This window comes from Geosmithia morbida (assembly GCF_012550715.1).
Source record: "Geosmithia morbida isolate 1262 chromosome Unknown scaffold_13, whole genome shotgun sequence".
NCBI classification, from domain to species: domain Eukaryota; kingdom Fungi; phylum Ascomycota; class Sordariomycetes; order Hypocreales; family Bionectriaceae; genus Geosmithia; species Geosmithia morbida.
Genome location: NW_023336200.1, coordinates 391,219 through 410,426, shown reverse-complemented (window position 1 = coordinate 410,426; position 19,208 = coordinate 391,219). Strand labels below are relative to the sequence as shown.

The window sequence follows — 19,208 nt, the reverse complement described above, 5'->3', positions numbered from 1 at the left end:
TTCTTCTCATTTCAAAAAAGAATACTGTGGCCCATATTGTATAGTATTATTATTTCGACATATTGCTTATTAATTATATCGTGAAACTGGGAAAAGTCGAGAATCTCGGCGTGCCTAATAACAATTTCTGTGGAAATTCTGGGAGTTAAGGTGGTGCGAGGTTGGTCGAGTGGCCAGTAAGTGGGGCGGGCACAAGTATTACTACTGTACCTAGCTCGAGCTTGAAATGGTTCTTCCTGTTGCGCGCTGGATGCAGGCCAGTACTCTGGTGGGGCACGACCGACGCGAAGTGCCCCGCCTTCCATGGAAATTTTATGACTTGATGCCGTCTTTTAACCTCTTTCGACACGGCATTTCCGACGACCAAAGTTCTGTTGCGTTGCATTGGCCTCGCATCAACGCCTCCGTCAAATCGATCGTTCACTTACCATTACCACTTACCATGTACCTCGTCTCAATCAATCTGCGAGCGCAACTCTCTAGCTTTTCATGATCCTTGCCTAGGCTTTCCCTCGCTCTGTCTGTTTTCGGAGAGGAATCCTCATCAGCAAGAACCTTCTTGTGTCAGGCAAGATTCCGCGCCATTTGATCCGCGCCGCAATCAATAATCAAAATGGTGATTTCAGCGGATGGTCCTGTCAAGCAGCAGCTGGTTGACAAGCTTCCAAAGCACTTCAAGGGCCTCAAATTCGGCATCCAGTCAGTATTATCATCCCTCGCGAAATTTGCTGGTTAGAATTGGTGCTAATTGACTGATGCGCAGGTCGAACCAGGATATTGCAAACCAGGCTGTCCTTGAAGTTTCCGATCGACTTCTCTATGATATAGAGAATAATCGCGCCCCCTTCCGACATGGCCCTCTCGATCCTCGTCTTGTATGGCCGACTCACCACCATTTGCGGCACTCTGGAAGCTAACACATGGTTCGCAGGGCACATCCAGCAAGATTGGAAAATGTGCAACCTGCCAAGAAGGACTGCAGAACTGCACGGGCCATTTCGGCCATGTTCGGCTGCCCTTGCCGGCCTTTCATGTTGGCTACCTTCGATTCATCATGTCTATTCTCCAAGAAATTTGCAAGGTTTGTGGCGGATTCTATATGTCCATCGATGGCTTTCGTTAACCTATTTCTAAACTGTAGGAATGTGGCCGAGTTTTGCTCGAAGAGCCCGATCGGCGTGCCTTTCTGAAAGAGCTGCGACGCCCATATCTCGACAACCTCAGGAGAACTCAAATTTGCAAGAGAATCAACGAACAATGCCGCAAATCTAAGACCTGCCCTTACTGTGGCTCCGTCAACGGACAAATTCGCAAATGGGGCGTTCTAAAGCTTACGCACGATAAGTTTTCGGCCTACAATAAATCAACTGCTATCAAGAAAGTGCCCCCTCCGAGTAAAGTCAAGTTCGATGGCTCATTCGCCGATGCCCGCCATGAAAACCCAGAGTTGGAGAAGCACATTCGCAAAGCGCAAGAGGATCTCAATCCTCTCCGAGTCTTGAATTTGTTCAAGATGATCAGTCCCACAGATTGCGAATTGCTCGGTCTTGACCCCAACGAAGGTCGCCCAGAAATGTTCATCTGGCAGTTTCTTCCGGCGCCTCCCATTTGCATCCGGCCTTCTGTGGCGCAGGACAATGCAAGCAACGAAGATGATCTTACCACAAAGCTGGCCGACATTGTATGGGTCAGCGGTATGATACGCTCAGCTCTTCAAAAGGGCTCGCCTGTCCAGACCATCATGGAGCAGTGGGAGTATCTCCAAACCCAGATTGCTTTGTATGTCAACAGCGACGTCCCAGGCCTCCAGCAGCCTGGGTTTGGAAAGACAACAAGAGGCTTCTGCCAGCGCTTGAAAGGAAAACAAGGCCGCTTTCGTGGTAACTTGTCTGGGAAGAGAGTTGATTTCTCAGGCCGCACTGTCATTTCCCCCGATCCCAACCTGGGCATCGACCAAGTCGCTGTTCCTCAGCTTGTTGCCAAGAATCTCACCTACCCCGAGCGTGTCCAGCGACACAATCTGGAGAAGCTTCGAGAGTGCGTACGAAATGGTCCAGACGTATGGCCGGGTGCGCAGCGTCTCATAAAAACTGAAGAGGGGGGCTACAGCATATCTCTCAAGTTTGGTGACAGGGAAGCTTTTGCCAAAAGTCTGACAGCTGGCGATGTTGTTGAACGCCACCTCGAAGATGGTGATGTCGTCCTTTTTAACCGCCAGCCTTCGCTTCACAAACTCAGTATCATGAGCCACTTGGTCAAGGTTCGCCCATGGAGGACATTCCGTCTCAATGAGTGTGTCTGCAACCCTTACAATGCAGACTTTGATGGAGATGAGATGAATCTCCACGTTCCCCAGACGGAGGAGGCTCGTGCCGAGGCCATAAATCTTATGGGCGTCAAGAACAACCTGGCAACACCTAAAAACGGAGAGCCCATCATTGCAGCAACGCAGGACTTCATCACGGCGGCATTCCTTATCAGCAGCAAGGATCGATTCTATGACCGCAAGACATTCACATACATCTGTATGCACATGATGGATGGAAAGACGCATATCGACCTCCCACCCCCCGCTATCATCGCACCGCAAGCGCTTTGGACGGGCAAGCAAGTATTCAGCATGCTTATGCGTCCAAACAAAGATTCGCCTGTGAAGATAAATCTGGACGCCAAATGCAGAACCTACAGGGCGCGTCCAGGAATGTGCCCAGATATGGATCCCAATGATGGATGGCTTGTTGTCCGCAACTCAGAGGTTATGTGTGGTCGCATGGATAAGTCCACAGTCGGTGATGGCAAAAAAGACTCAATTTTCTACGTCATTCTCCGTGACTTCGGCCCCGACGAGGCCGTCATTGCCATGAACAGACTTGCAAAACTTTGCGCTCGTCAACTCACGAATCGCGGATTCTCTATTGGTGTTGGTGATGTCTTCCCCACGGACAGCCTCACGATGAAGAAGGAAAGCCTTGTCTCCACAGCTTATAAACAGTGTGACGACCTGATTGAGACTTTTAAGCAGGGGAAGCTCGACAAGGCTCCTGGCTGCAACATGGAAGACACCCTAGAGAACGCTATATCAGGCATTCTCAGCAAAGTTCGACAGCAAGCTGGCGAGTACTGTATTGACACATTGAGTCGGAACAACACTCCGCTGATCATGGCCAAGTCCGGATCCAAGGGCTCGGACATCAACGTGGCCCAGATGGTAGCGGTCGTGGGACAGCAAATCATTAGTGGTAGTCGAGTTCCCGATGGTTTCCAGGACCGCAGTCTGCCTCACTTCCACAAGAATGCTCGCCAGCCACCATCCAAGGGTTTCGTCAAGAATAGCTTCTATACCGGCCTCTTTCCGACCGAGTTTCTCTTCCACGCTATCTCGGGCAGAGAAGGTCTAGTTGATACTGCTGTCAAGACTGCAGAAACCGGATACATGTCCCGCAGACTGATGAAATCATTGGAGGATCTGTCGACGCAGTACGATGACACAGTACGAACGTCTGGCGGTGGCGTTGTCCAGTTCCAATTCGGAGCCGACAAACTTGACCCGGTTGACATGGAGGGATCAGCCGAGCCTGTCCATTTCCAGCGCACGTGGACCCACGCTGAGACCATCACATGGGACAATGCTGAGCAGTCTATGACGCCGACCGAGATCCGGGCGTTCTGCGACTCCATGCTTGAGACTGAGCGCAAACGGTTCCCACGACGCGGACTTTTGAACAACGAAGTGCTGGATTACAACGACACAAGCGATTACGCCATTGATGACCATGAGAGCGGCAGGAATTTTCTACGTGCAATTGAGAAGCACGTGGAAGGTCTGGCCACCAAACTCGAGAAGGTCCGAAAGCTAGCTGGGTTCGAGGGTGACAAGATGACTCGGGCAACTGCTCAAGTCCACGCCGACCGTACCGCAAAGGTGTCGGCTAGCACGCTGAGGCTGTTCATCCGGCTTTGTCTGGAAAAGTACAAGAAAGCCCACGTCGAGCCTGGTCATGCGGTTGGTGCTGTTGGTGCTCAGTCCATTGGCGAGCCAGGTACTCAAATGACATTGAAAACTTTCCATTTTGCTGGCGTTGCTGGCATGAGTATCACGCAAGGTGTTCCTCGAATCAAGGAGATTATCAACGCCTCCAAGACCATCAGTACACCCGTCATCACATGCCCTCTACTGAATAACCAGCAGATTGAGGCAGCAAGGGTGGTGAAGGGTCGAATCGAGAAGACCTATGTTTCTGATGTACTGCGATTTGTCGAGGATGAGTGGCGCACTGATGAGGGCAATGTCGTTCTCCAGATTGATTCAACTGCACTATCAGATATGCATCTGGGTATTGGTGTGTATGATATAGCTGAAGCAATCTGCAAGCAGCGCAAGCTTAAGATCCAGCGATCGGATCTCCTAGTGAGTGGAGAGCGAATCGTTATTCGGGTACGAGATGGAGGTTCCCTGGCCGCAAAGAGGACAACCAAGAGCAAGTCGGCTGCGGAGGAAAGTAGTGATATGCTCTTGAGGGCGAACTTTCTCCGCCGCAGCCTTCCCTCGGTTCCCATTTGTGGATACCAAGATGCCACACGAGCCATTATCGAGACCTCAGAGCATAACACACACAAAGTTTTGGTTGAAGGTTATGGCCTCCGAGAGTGCATGACAACAGAAGGTGTGATTGGCACTTCAGTCTGCTCAAACAATATCATGGAATGCCGCGACATTCTTGGTATTGAGGCCGCCAGGACGACCATCGCAAATGAAATCGGCCAGGTCATGTCTGGCATGGCAATTGACCCTAGACATATGCAGCTCCTTGCAGATGTCATGACATTCAAGGGTGAAGTTTTAGGTATCACTCGCTTCGGTTTGTCGAAGATGAGAGATAGCGTGCTGCAGCTGGCCTCATTCGAGAAGACTCCGGACCACCTGTTTGAAGCAGCGGCTGGGATGAAGACGGATCAGATCGAAGGTGTTAGTGAGTGTATCATCATGGGCCAAACCATGAAGGTTGGCACAGGAGCTTTCCAGGTTGTTCGCCGCTTGGGTATAAGTCCAGGCCAACTCTCTCAGAAGGCGGCTGTGTTCGAGGATGCCTGGGCATCGGAGTTGGCTATGAAGAAGAAGGCACGGCGGAAGATGTAGGATAAAATGACGGTTCTAAGTTCAATCGGCCTTACATGATGAGTCAATACACTACTGCATGAAAGCAAATCCAGATATACAAGACAAAAATACCTATGGCACCGTTTAGGACATATACCTACTAGGCTCCAACTGTAGATTACATATTACGAACCTACGTGCAACTTGTTGTACGCATATAAACTAGAAGAATTATGTTGCGACAGAGGAAAATAAGACGGTGATATTGAGATCACAGACGGAAAGATGGGACGATGTTACTTTTACATTACTTTCATACGTGCTGCATTCTACATTTAAGAACATTCACTATGTTAAAGAGAAAGGACGGACGACCAGTTGATGTGTTCTGCGGGACTGTGGGATTGTGTCCATTGTGAAGGTGTGTTTGAACAAGTCAAGACAAGGGGGAAGGAAAAAAAGTGAGATGAAAGTAGGATCTTCCGTAATGAAAACACGATGCCGCAAAAATGATGGCGAAAAAAAAGCAATCAGGATAATGACAAAAAACCCCGATGTACAAAACTACACGAGAAGATTTCGCCAACGAGGCCGCCAGATTTCCAAAAATCACAAAAAAAAAAACACCAGTATAGTTAACTAATCACTAATAAATAAATAGCATCACATATCCATCTGCTTTTGACCCGTTCTCTCCAGCTCCGGAGTTCTAGCCGAGCTGGTTGTCGGCACTCATATATGTCGCCGCTTAGTAAAATTACAATCGTACCAGGTTCCGCCAGAGCTTCTGTTAAATTTTCTTCCACAGATATAGCAATCACCGGCAGACCCCAATGATATATTCTTTCCAACCGTACTCTCCTGTAATACTATTATTGCTGTATGAATATATACATATACATATATGACTTCCAATCACACTGCCGTCTAATAACGGACGCAGTAAGGGAATAGGTTGAGAGGAAGCAAATTGTTAGAATAAGTACAAATATTTAACTAGAAGATACAATACAAAGTGGTGAACAAGGAGATTTATCAGAGCTATATCAGAAATATAACTGTTTACGTCTTGACGGAGATCCGCGAGTAGTAGCCCCACCAACATTGTATACAAGTCAAACTGTGCAAAGTGTTGGTAAAGAAGCGTTTGAAAATTTTAATGAAAAAAGTGAGCTTAAGCAAACTTGTCACTCCTATTAGCCTTTTTTTCAATAGTCACGATCACTAAAGGTTTTATTTGATTTATCAACAACATAGAGAGGTTTTCTTTTTCTTCTTTTTCATTTTCATGATGGGAATTTCATACGTTATAAAAACTTGGAGAAAGTAAAAGCTCTCTGTATGCATTAATATTGATAAATAAATCAAAGCCTTCTTATTTAAAGAAAATAATCATAAACAAGGACACAAAACCAATACATTCCCCTATGCTTATTTTACTGTTACGAAATGGTGCGCTGTCACATAAAGTGATCTAACCATAGCCAATATAGAATAATATCTATACATCCGAAGGCTTCCCTGATGAGAAAATGAATTTCACGGAGCATCCGGCTACTTTGTTTTCTTCGTTTCTTTTCCTATTACGTTAATATATAATATAAATATTAGGGAGGAGTCTTTTTTGCCATTTCGTGGAGTGGTTTTTTCTAACGATGTTCATTCATATATTGATGATTTGCGCATAACGCACAACAAACACAGAAAGCAGAAAGCTATTACTACTTTATCTTAGAAGAACTACATTTCAAGCTTGATATAAAATTATTTCTTCTTTATTTAAAAAAAAACGTGAAAAACCCTACAGCCCACAAAAACGGGCTGTTTATGCTGTTAATGACTTTTATTGTTATATGTGTTTCAATACGTATCCTATTCAAAATCCAAACTTACAATGTATAGCTAGTTTATGAAATAAAACCCTTAAAACATTGCTAATCAGCGCAGTCTACTATTGATTGTCACCCTTATTTTATAACAAGAACTATCTTTTTAATTCAAAGAGAGATCTCACATGTATCACAGTAACACGGAGCGCATTGCTATTATAATTTATAGAACCCTTCAAATTACCGCTACCCTCCTTCTCCTGTTTCGTTAGGCATGAAACAGTTGCCTTTTCTTGGGCGTTGTTAGGTCTAATGGTAAAAGGAATTATCTGTAGACTATAAGGCTTTCCTCCCGTAGCGATTTACTATGTGCCACCTTTAAGGTTATCTTCAGTAAATTATTAGGCATGCTGCAAGTGTAGGGAGATGAACACCAAACTCTATGAACCGGCATGATACTTGTGGCTGCATGGATGATGATATTTGAACGGGATAGGTGGTAGTGTAACTAGAAGAATATTGCCAGTACATCTCATTCATTGTTGCCTTTCCAGAATCTCAGTGCCAGCCTCTAGGAAGGCGAGAAGAGTACTAGTACACCTTGGGTGATGAGGTACACATATATATATAACTTCTGGGTGGTGGGCTGTTCTCGCCGTTCTACGGCATCCAAAGTGAATGGGGGGAGGCTTATCATCCCGCAAAGCGCACCTCGTAGTGGAAGCGCAATATTCGTATCACATCTATTTCCATGCGGGAAAGATACGCTAATTTAATGCTATAAGATGTGGCTAGCACCGTTAGTACATCAGCAGAGCATATTACCACAGATTATAACACGATTATGAAGTGCGACATTGCGATTGCTCGCTTCATCAATGACTTCTCATATGTACCAAATTGTGCCCCGTATGTACCAAGTGGTGAAAGGTCATGTACCATTACCCCACGTGATGACAGGAACCCTTCTCGACGCCATACTTACCTTATCGGGAAAGCGGTCAGCCCTTTTTTTTTTCAGCCGATATCGCTATGTGTGTACAACATGAATCACAATATTATGCCTGCTTGGATGGGATGTTCTATAAAGGTTCACCACTACCTTGTATCGAGTTTTGGTGAATTGAAGACAACTTGCAACAGGCTGTGTCTTCACGTCCATCATGGCAGAACTCAAAGGAGGTGGCCCACAGCGGCTGTCCATTCTTGGGGAACCAAATATCATCGTTGACCACGGCCTGTGGCTCAAATTTGTTCCGCAAGACCTGATTGACAACATCAAATCGTCGACTTATGTTCTTATCACCGATACGAACCTGTCCAATGTCTATGTCCCTGCCTTCAAGAAGGCTTTTGAAACTGCCGCAGCCGACAAACCCATCCGTTTGCTCACCTACGCCGTTCCTCCGGGCGAAGCCTCCAAGACCCGGGAGACAAAGGGAGAATTGGAAGACTGGATGCTCTCGCAACAATGCACGAGGGACACAGTCATCATTGCCCTGGGAGGCGGTGTCATTGGTGACATGATTGGCTACGTTGCTGCGACTTTCATGCGTGGCGTACGCTTCGTTCAGGTGCCCACGACACTTCTGGCCATGGTAGACTCGTCCATCGGAGGAAAGACGGCAATTGACACGCCGATGGGAAAGAACCTCATCGGCGCCTTTTGGCAGCCTCGCCGAATATACATCGACCTCGAATTTCTCGAGACGCTACCTGTGCGCGAGTTCATAAACGGAATGGCCGAGGTTATCAAGACCGCCGCCATTTGGGACGAGGCTGAATTCACCACCCTGGAGCAGTCGGCGCCGAAGATTTTGGCTGCTGTTCGCTCAAAGGGGACTGGGAGGCTGAAGCCTATTGCTGATATTCTCAAGCACATCGTCACAGGCTCGGCAAAAGTCAAAGCCGAGGTTGTGTCAAGCGATGAGCGTGAAGGCGGACTGCGCAACCTGCTCAATTTTGGTCACTCCATAGGGCATGCTATCGAGGCTATTCTGACCCCCCAGCTTCTTCACGGAGAAGCTGTCGCTATTGGAATGGTCAAGGAGGCTGAATTGGCGAGATTCCTTGGCATTCTCCGCCCAGGCGCTGTCTCTCGACTGACCGAGTGCATTGCCAGCTATGACCTCCCGACTTCGCTCCAGGACAAGCGGGTGATCAAATTGACCGCTGGAAAGGAATGCCCCGTAGATGTTTTGCTTGAGAAGATGGGCGTTGACAAGAAGAATGATGGAAAGCTGAAGAAGGTGGTGCTTCTGTCTGCCATTGGTAAGACTCACGAGGCCAAGGCTAGTGTCGTGGAGGACCGCTGCATTAGAGCCATCCTTTCCTCTTGCATGCGCGTGACCCCTGGTATTCCTCAGGGTCTTGATGTCACTGTCACGCCTCCTGGCTCCAAGAGCATCTCCAACCGTGCTCTCATCCTGGCAGCTCTTGGTTCTGGAAAGTGCCGCGTCAAGAACCTACTCCACTCGGATGATACCGAATACATGCTTTCAGCCATTGCTCAACTGCGTGGTGCCTCTTACTCCTGGGAGGATGCTGGCGAGGTTCTAGTTGTTGAAGGCAAGGGGGGGAAGCTGCAGGCCAGCGCGGATGAGCTGTACATTGGCAACGCTGGTACTGCCTCGCGATTTCTGACCACCGTTGTGGCCCTATGCTCGCCCACCGAATCTGCCGCCTCTTCGATCCTCACCGGTAATGCCCGAATGAAGTTACGTCCTATTGGCGCTCTCGTTGACGCTCTGAGGAGCAACGGCGTCTCCATCGACTATCTTGGCCAGGCTAACAGTCTCCCGCTACGCATCAACGCGGCCGGGGGCTTCGAGGGAGGAACAATTGAGCTGGCGGCAACCGTCTCTTCCCAGTATGTGTCGTCCATTCTCATGGCGGCTCCCTACGCCAAGCACCCCGTCACCCTTCGACTTGTCGGCGGAAAGCCCATCTCCAAACTCTACATTGACATGACGATTTCCATGATGGCATCTTTTGGTATCAATGTCACCGAGTCGACCACGGAAACCAACACCTACCACATCCCCCAAGGCTCCTACACAAACCCAGCCGAGTACATTATCGAGAGCGACGCAAGCTCAGCCACCTACCCGCTCGCTATTGCCGCCATCACTGGCACTACGTGCACGGTGCCAAACATTGGCTCCAAGTCGCTCCAGGGAGATGCCCGATTTGCAGTTGATATTCTTCGACCCATGGGCTGCTCCGTGGAACAGACCGATTATTCGACTACCGTCAAGGGACCGGAGCGTGGGAATCTGCAGGGCATTCCTCATGTCGATATGGAGCCTATGACGGATGCCTTCCTCACAGCCTCGGTTCTGGGAGCTGTAGCATCGGGTAAGACTCAGATCACAGGCATTGCGAACCAGCGTGTCAAGGAGTGCAACCGAATTTTCGCCATGAGGGAGCAGCTCGCAAAGTTCGGAGTTCAGTGCAACGAATTGGAAGACGGCATTGAGATTATTGGACGCCAGATAGACTCTCTGGAAGCGCCCAAGGACTACATTCACTGTTACGACGACCACCGTGTGGCCATGAGCTTCAGTGTCCTAGCAGCTGGGTGCCCCAGAAACACCGTCATTAGCGAACGTGACTGTGTCAAGAAGACATGGCCTGGCTGGTGGGATGTTCTTTCCCAATCCTTCAGTGTGGTTCTCGATGGCGTTGACCCGCTCGTTGACCACGGCTTCTCTAAGGTCCCCAAGTCCACGGACGGACGCTCCATTTACATTATCGGCATGAGGGGTGCTGGCAAGACGACAGCGGGGCGACACATGGCCAAGCTTCTCCAGTGGAAATTCACTGACCTAGACCACGAACTAGAAAGCCGGGGCAACACGACTATACCCGACATCATCAGGGGGCCCCGTGGCTGGGCCGGATTCCGAGAAGATGAAATGGCAATTCTGAAGGATGTCATGAAAAATCAGACTCACAACCACGTGTTCTCCTGCGGAGGTGGTGTTGTCGAGAACCCCGAAGCTAGAGATCTATTCAAGGACCACATAAAGAGGGGCGGCCATGTCATCTTGGTTCACCGAGACACGGACCGCGTAGTCAATTACCTGATGAAGGACCAGACTCGCCCCGCTTACACCAGTGAGATCCGGGGCGTCTATCTCCGCCGCAAGCCATTCTACGACGAGTGTAGTAACTTGTTGTACTACAGTCCGCACCAGAGTAGTGTTGGCTCTTCTGCCGATGTGCCAAGTGACTTCCAGCAATTTGTCAGTTTGGTGAGCGGCAGAAGCCAACATTTCAAGTCGGTGGCTCAGAAGAAGCACAGTTTCTTTGTCTCTTTGACGTTACCAAGGCTGAACGATGCTCTAGACGTTATTCCGCGTGTCGTCGTTGGATCTGATGCTGTGGAGCTTCGTGTTGACCTTTTGGAAGACCAAAGCCCTGACGCCCTTATCGAGACCGTGTCCATCCTGAGGAACATCACCCAGAAGCCAATCATCTTCACGGTTCGCACCTCTTCTCAGGGTGGCAAATTTTCCGACGACGCAAACAAGGAACGGCTTGCGCTGTACCTCCTGGGTCTGAAACTCGGAGTTGAGTACCTTGACGTTGAAGCTACGTCTTCTGAGGAAATGATCCAGGCCGTCACGGAATCGCGCGGTCACACCAAGATCATTGCCTCCCACCACGACCCGCTAGGTAAACTATCGTGGAAGAATGCCTCATGGGTTTTCTTCTACAACCGTGCCCTGCAGTTCGGCGATGTGATCAAGCTCGTGGGCGTAGCTCAGACGGTCGAGGACAACTTCGACTTGGCAAAGTTCAAGGCGAGGATGCTCTCAGCACGCGACACTCCCATAATCGCCCTCAACATGGGCACCGCTGGAAAGCTGAGTCGGATCTTGAACGGCTTTCTAACACCGGTGTCCCACCCGGAGCTCCCGTTCAAGGCGGCACCTGGCCAATTGTCGGTTGCCGATATCAACCAGGGACTGGCGCTGATAGGAGAAATTGAGGAGAAGAAATTTTATTTGTTTGGCAACCCCATTTCAGTATCCCGATCCCCAGCTCTCCACAACACCCTGTTCAGGCAGACAGGCCTCCCTCACCAGTACCACCTTTGTGAGACAGACAATGCCCAAGAGGTGCGAGAGGTGATCCGCCGCGCCGACTTTGGCGGAGCCTCTGTGACTATCCCCTTGAAGAGGGACGTCATGGACCACGTCGACGTCCTCACCGAGGCAGCACGCACTATTGGCGCCGTGAACACCATCATTTCTGAGCAGGACGAGTCTAGCGAAAGTGGCAAGCGTCTTGTCGGCGACAACACCGATTGGAAGGGCATGGTGCACGTGCTACAGAGGGCAGGTGTTGTGAAGCGAGATGAGGGGGGCGGCCCTGCCATGGTGGTTGGGTCCGGAGGCACGACGCGGGCTGCTATCTTCGCGCTGCATTCCATGGGCTTCAGCCCCGTGCAGATTGTCGCCCGTGACCCCGTCAAGGCCAAGGCACTTGTGGGCGACTTCCCCGAGAGCTACAATCTCGAGATTCTCAGCACGACAGACGAGGCCCAGGCCTTATCTACCAGCCCGGCCGTCATGGTCAGCACGATTCCTGCAGACAAACCTATAGACCCTGGGATGCGTGAGATCCTGGCCATTTCCCTGAGCAAACCAGCCGGCGAGGGCCACCCGCACATCCTCCTTGAGATGGCGTACAAGCCACCCAAGACGCCTGCAATGCAGATGGCCGAAGACACTGCCAGATGGACTACGATTCCGGGACTGGAGGTCCTAGCTTCGCAGGGATGGTACCAGGTATGTTCCTCATTTGCCGTCTGCTATGTTGCCCTTGTTCTAAGTATACGTCGTCGCTAACATGCCTATAAACAGTTCGCCGAGTGGACCGGCATCGTGCCCATGTACACTGATGCACGCGACGCTGTCCTCGGCCGCCAACCTGGTAGTGAGATCTCCTAGATGCTGATTCCCATACATTACGTGTGCAATTTTGTAAACAGTATAGACGACCTTCAGTACTAGCGATAACCCCTCTTCTTCCAATATTGGTCTGGGTGGACAATCTGGCAGTAGTAGAAAAGGAGTTTCCAATAAGAAAAATATATAAAAAGGGGGAGGAGCTATATAGTTCAACATCACTAGTTTTGGTTCTTATTTATTGTTTACCATCTTGCTGCTATCACTGATAATTGTCCCCGTCGATTGGTTTTAGCTGGCCATGCATGTCGTCTCGACAATAAGTGGAATGAATAAGGTTATATCAGTTTTGGAGATGCAAACACTGTGAGCTGCGAGTGAGCTGCGGATGAAATTTGCCAAGGCACGCGTCCCTGGCCCAGTTGTCGTCGACAAACTGTACTTTACAATTTCCGGCTGAGTAAGTATGTGAAGGCCGGTCCGAACCAACAACTTTAAGGGTTACCAAACCCGCGGTTCCTTCTGGTCATCACCATCTCATCGGCCAGGCGGAGCTTTGTCCTACCCTCCTCTCTCTTTCTCTTTCATTTATTATGACATCGTAGATATGCCATTGGACTCCACAGACGTCTTCTTCGTGTAATCTCCCTCCTACCTGCCTTGCAACCAGCTAGATTAGACATGTAGATATTAGTCGAGTGTACAGTATAAGACTTGTCGTTTTCCAACTTTGCTTTTTGTCGCCGTCATACATGTTAAAATGTACATGGACCGTCAAGGCTGTTCCCTCAGCCTCTCATGTGGTTCGATTAGAGTTCTATACATGTGCAATCGAGCCCAACAAATTGAATAAGACATCGGCACACTGCATAAATCAAGTTCCCTCCCCCCCCCCGGTTCTTATTTTCTGGCCCTGCCTAATGGAACACCACACGCTGCACTGTAAGTAGCGTTGAGACATACTGCGTACTTCCACATAAAAATACTAATTTGGCACTTTAATACCCTATAGGGCCCAACTTTGGGGCGCATCCGTTTCTTGATCTGCTGCTAAACACGAGTGGCCCAAGTCTTTAAGCAATTGGGTTGGCATCTTTCCCCCTCCTCCTTTATCTTCCGGGTCGATTAGACGTGAGTCTTTGGGACTATAAGGTGGATGATGTAAGAAGTTTGTGACGTATCTTGGTTCATATAAACAGAGTGGAGCTTAGAGACCTTATACGTCTTTACGTAGCACTACCTTTGGGGGTGTGTGTATTATTTTATTTTTTTCGTGCAACTGCATCATGCTCGCTTCGTATAAGCGCACTCCCACTCGTATTACTTCACCGGATGGCTTGACGAGTACGACGTTGGGAGGGTTTACAAACGCACTCGACATCAATAATTCAACATCGTCGTCGTCATCGTCACAGGTTCAATTCATGTACGCAATACTGCATTGCATATACACCCGGATATACTGGAAACATACAGGATATCATACACTTATCACACCAACAAACCACTACTTATCATATAACTTATCATTGGTTTTTGGCCAAACGTTATGTGCATCAATACGTGAGACTGTTATCGTTCATATCTAATGATATTATTTATTGCTTCATGGATCGTATGCAGTACATATTGCCCTTGTTCCTTTTATTGATTCGTGTTGATACAGATGGGGGTGAATTATATCCTTGTTAACCAATGTGGGTTTTCTATTTTATTTTTCTATACCGTAGTGAACAAAATCCCTTTCGCTTGTTTTTTAAAGACAATAATACCGCTCCAGCTAGTCAGTACTTCAAAGTATTGACAATAACAAAAATGGGATAACTAATGATGGGGGTTTTTCCTTTTCCTCCTATAGTTGCCATTAAGAATACCGGTGTAGTCGTTCCAATACCGGGTAATATGAACCGATGAGCCTGCACAAAGACAACAAAAGAAAAATAATTGTACATTCTCGCCCGTCGATGCCGGCTTCTTCGTGATTCGAAAGGTGACGTAAGAGGCTGTCGACAGCGAATAATGGCAGTCGCAGCCCAAAACACCTGCCCCACAAAATGACATCAACAGGCTCGATTGGGCAGTGGCAGGAACAATGCTCGCACTGCACACAAGGAAATAGAGTGAAGAAAAAATAAGGATAGATAAAAAGCAATATTGGACGTTTGCCGGTGGGGGGGGGGGGTAAAAGTTTGTTTGCCAATATCAAAATCCATCCCAGCCTGTGACGCAAGTGAAAGCGACGCAGGCCAAGCCAAATGACGCAGGCGGCCGTGTCATTTGTTTTGCGGGATGGGGCCAATGCGAAGATATGCGGACAAATCCTGAATTTGTGCCGCAAAGTTACCCCATCCAACCCCAGTCGTCATCCCATGCTGTATCAAACTAAACCAAAGGGCATAGAGCCATATGGGTCGTGGACAAAGACGACAAGTGCTGCCCTAGTTTGACCTCAGGTGGGTGTCCAGTGGTGTGATGTCAGAGGGTGGAGGCCCTAGGGGGTGTGTGACGTCAAGCAAAAGCGATGGTGACATGTTCATTCCGGACCCTGCAGGACCCTGAATCCCACATACGTCAGATGTCAATCCTGATTGGTCGCAGACAAAAGAAAAGTGGACCATATATTCGCGTCATGGAACATCATGGTGCGTCTTGGACAACGTTGGACCATCAGTACCCCACCCACGATTCCACCCACGATTCCCCAGGAAGGGGTAGGTGGGGAGGGAGTGATCCAGCCATCAGCAGCAGCTCTCGCAATAGTAGTGCAATGGACCTGCTCTGGATGGATTCACACCCCACCACGGCGGCGGACCTTTCCAGGAAGCTCCATGTCGGGGTGACAGACCCGGTAATGGCGTGTAAGAGCGTCAGCGCGGCTGAACGTCTTCTCCTCGGTGCAAAGGTCGCATCGGACCTTTTGCTTGCGGGCGTTATGGATGGTGTCTTCGTGCCTGGTGAGATCGTAGGGCCTAGAGAAGACGGTGTGGCAGGGCTTTCCCGTGTTGGGGTTGACACGGTCGCACCGATGAGGACCAGCCTGGCTGTTGAGATAGTCGGGCGCCAGGCCCATCTCCTGGGTAGGTCGGGTAATAGCCAGGCCATGAGCCTGGCGATGACCCTCGCGCTTGTGCTTCTGTAGCTGCATTGGTGTCTCGAAGCGCATGGTACAGCCGTGGTATGTGCAAGTGTAAGTGCCGCCATCAGCAAAGGTCCCTGCAGGACGTGCCATGTTGACGGGGGTGCCGCCACTCGACTGAGAGCTGTGACCTGACGGACTCAAGCGGGGAGGAGACGGGTTAGAGCTAGGTGGCGGTCGTGAAATGAAGGGGTATTGCTGGGGAATGGACTGGGTCATTTGAGTCGGAACAAAGCTGAATTGGTCGGCGCTGCCGGTACCATCCAAGGTGGGCATGAACTGCTGAGAGGACAGCTGCGGTGGCATCGTCTTGGCCAGCTGCTCCATGTCCATAGCCGCCGTATTCTGGGGAAACAGCGGGAAGTCCGAAGTATCGTCGGTCTCGTTGAATTCGAGCATAGCGTCCTTAGGAGAGATGGTATTGGGCGTCTCCGGCTCGGCCGCGGGGACCATGTGTGATCGGAAAAGCTGGGTGTCCTGCTGGACCTCTGCTTGCTCGCGCGCACGCTGGGCTGTGTTTATGGATCCGTGATGGCCGCTAACGAACCCGTGGGCTGCAGTGCTGGCGGCGAAGGGAGAGCCGGCGCGAAATGGTGAATTCCTATCGTGGGGACCTGACGAGACGGGCGAGTGTACGACACTCATATGCTGGCTGTTGGCGGCGCTGAGGCGCTGGTTGAAGACGCCGTTTGGGGGCGAGAGGGCTGAGAGGTTCTGCGAAGGTGGGGTCGATGTAATGGTAAAATTTGGACTGTAGAGATCATCTCCATAGACGTCGGTCATGGTGCGATCGAGCTTCGCGACGTTTCCGTAACCTTGTAGCCACAGGTTATATGAGTCATTATCATTCGGTGTCACCGGGCGGCTGATCAGCATACCTTTTCTAAGCCTGTCCGCGTCATTGTCGCCCCCGTTGACTGAGGGCGTAGCAGGCGAATCACCTGCAGCAGAGCTCGCCACCGAGGCCGGATAGGACCGGGTGTTGTGTGACTTGGCATTTCCCTGTCCGCTAATGGTGACTGGATAGGCCATATCAGGCAGGGGCTGGTCAAGGGTCTGGTAACCAGAGTAGGCGTTGGCCAGGTGCTTAGGCATAGTGTAGAAGCTGGCAGCCTGGCTCGATGGGTCGTGTGCTTGCATGTCGGAAAACTCGTCTTCGTTGAGTGCGATGCGAGGGTTCGAAGAGCTCTGAGAGTAAGGTGAGGCAGGACCCGTTGAACCCAGAGAAGAGAGCGACGACTCGCGCTGGTGAGGGACACGCGATATTTGTTCGGGTTGGCGGTACTGGGCGTATCCGCCCCAGGGGTCGGCAGTCATGGAACCGATGGAAACCTGGTCTGGATTGAAGGAATTGGTATCGTCGAATACCAGCGAGGGCGTGTCTGGAGAGTAAAAGTTGTTGCTGTTGTTGTCGGTGATGCTGTCGTCGTTGCTATTGTCGTTGAGGTTGTTGTTGGAAGACTGTTGGCGAGGAGCCGTGTTGTTGTAGTGTTGGTCCTTGGCCGGGTAGTCTTCAAAAGTCTGGTGTGAGTATGTAGGATGAGAGACGGGTAGCATGGTGATGCAGAGTAGATTGTGGGGGAGAAATTATGAATGAACCTCGAAAGTGGCAAAAGCCTGGGAGGGCCATGTTAATATAGTAGCGGCTTCGATCTTCTACGTACTATGGCACGGTGCTCCCGGTAGCCCACAAGAAAAGGAGGGGTGTGTAAAGCGAGTCTTGCTGTGTTGGAGGGGGCGTGCATGAGAGGGGGGGTTTTTTCCCCCTCCCTCTCTCTCTCTCTCTCTCTCTCTTTCTATATGACCCATATTAATTGGTACGTATATATGCTGTAGTCAGTCAGCATCACGTTACAAAGGCTCCACACATCGACATCAAATAGACCGGACCCTTCTTGTCTTACAGTACGAGTGTCAAAGCAGCCTGGATACGCGGCAGGCAGATACTATGGACTCTAGATGTCTAATGGTAACAATTACTCCCACATATAGAGTGAATGATGGGTACATATTGAGGAAATTTAATAAGTGATGTGTGTTTATGGCTTTTTTTTTTGTCTTTCTCTTCTATGCGCGTGACTTGCTTGTTAATACAAGCAAAAGTAATTGACTGCACAGGGAAGGTGCTCGACGTTTCCACGGACTACATACAAACTCCGTAGCAGCGCTGACGGATTAATGGCATGTTTCATCCGCTGAGCCCGAGAAGGTGGTGAAGTAGTGACACATGGATCGATGGCTATTACTACTCACGCTGTCATACATTATAGTGATAGAAAATACTGGCCTGGTAGTCTTTGGATCCCTGAGAGACAGCAGAAAAGTTTGTCCCATGTATCGAGCTGATTGACGCAGTCGATGATTTCACGTTATCCCATGCACACACACACACACACACACACACACACACACGCACAGACAGAGAGAGCTCGTGTATGTGTGTGTGTCTATATATATATTACCAGCAGAAATATGCACGCCGATAATAAAAACTCCTTTACACCAAGCTACGTACAGTAAGAGGCAGTAAAGCATGCGTCGTAGCTGAGCAATAATACCTACATACGGAGTAGGTCCACGCCTGCACCAACCAACCGGTTTGGCCGGGGCTGGCACGCCAATGTCTCCGTCTTGTGGGATGAAGAGTGACGTACAGGACTAGCAAATTGCGGTTCTTACTGGTCAAAGGAGTTACCGCACTCCATATAAATACCATGGGCCAAGGGCTGCTAAGCCACACGCACAGTGTCTCTACGGGTACAAGGGGGTATTCATGGCTTAGTCACCGTACCTTTTCCGCCACAGTCCGCCACGTTCTACAACCCTCCGTCCCCTGAAGCAACATTCTTGGTACAAGCCGTTGCAGGGCAGAGTAATTGAGGCTTCGGTCGCCATTGTTAACGGTGTCTCCTAATGGCAGTGGTGGGCCTCTTCCCTTTCTACTCTCTCCCCAGATGCAAAGACCCCTCATGTAAATAGTCTATCTTTCTTCCCGTGTGGCAGAACTGTCATTTATCGGTGGTTCCCGGGAGAGCATCTTAGCAATCTCAGCCCAAAGGTACGTTGTAATATCCTCACGTTTCTTTCTATCTGTCTTCTTCACTGTTCACATGACTGTAGTACGCTTTTCTCCTGGTCAACATCCCGCTGTCTTCTGTGTCGTTCGACTAAGAGTTCGCTTGGCAATACACGGCCGTATCCGCTCGTCCTCGTGACCAAAGAGATCA

General features: G+C 49.7%; 3 protein-coding genes across 3 annotated transcripts; 2 read left to right on the top strand and 1 right to left on the bottom strand.

The window, feature by feature from the left end:
• Positions 1-613: 613 nt before the first annotated feature.
• GMORB2_2479 (uncharacterized protein) lies at positions 614-5,137 on the top strand (the record flags this gene model as incomplete). The annotated part of the gene is made up of 4 exons (XM_035464459.1): positions 614-699; positions 764-875; positions 932-1,081; positions 1,142-5,137. The coding sequence occupies 4 exons, from the start codon at positions 614-616 to the stop codon at positions 5,135-5,137; spliced, it is 4,344 nt and encodes a 1,447-aa protein (XP_035319645.1).
• A 2,953-nt stretch (positions 5,138-8,090) lies between these two features.
• On the top strand, positions 8,091-12,887 carry GMORB2_2478 (pentafunctional AROM polypeptide; the record flags this gene model as incomplete). The annotated part of the gene is made up of 2 exons (XM_035464458.1): positions 8,091-12,725; positions 12,801-12,887. 2 exons carry the CDS (start codon positions 8,091-8,093, stop codon positions 12,885-12,887), a joined length of 4,722 nt encoding a protein of 1,573 aa, XP_035319644.1.
• A 2,746-nt stretch (positions 12,888-15,633) lies between these two features.
• Positions 15,634-17,538, bottom strand: GMORB2_2477 (ZnF C2H2; the record flags this gene model as incomplete). Its single annotated transcript, XM_035464457.1, has 1 exon — positions 15,634-17,538. One exon carries the CDS (start codon positions 17,536-17,538, stop codon positions 15,634-15,636), a length of 1,905 nt encoding a protein of 634 aa, XP_035319643.1.
• Positions 17,539-19,208: the final 1,670 nt, after the last annotated feature.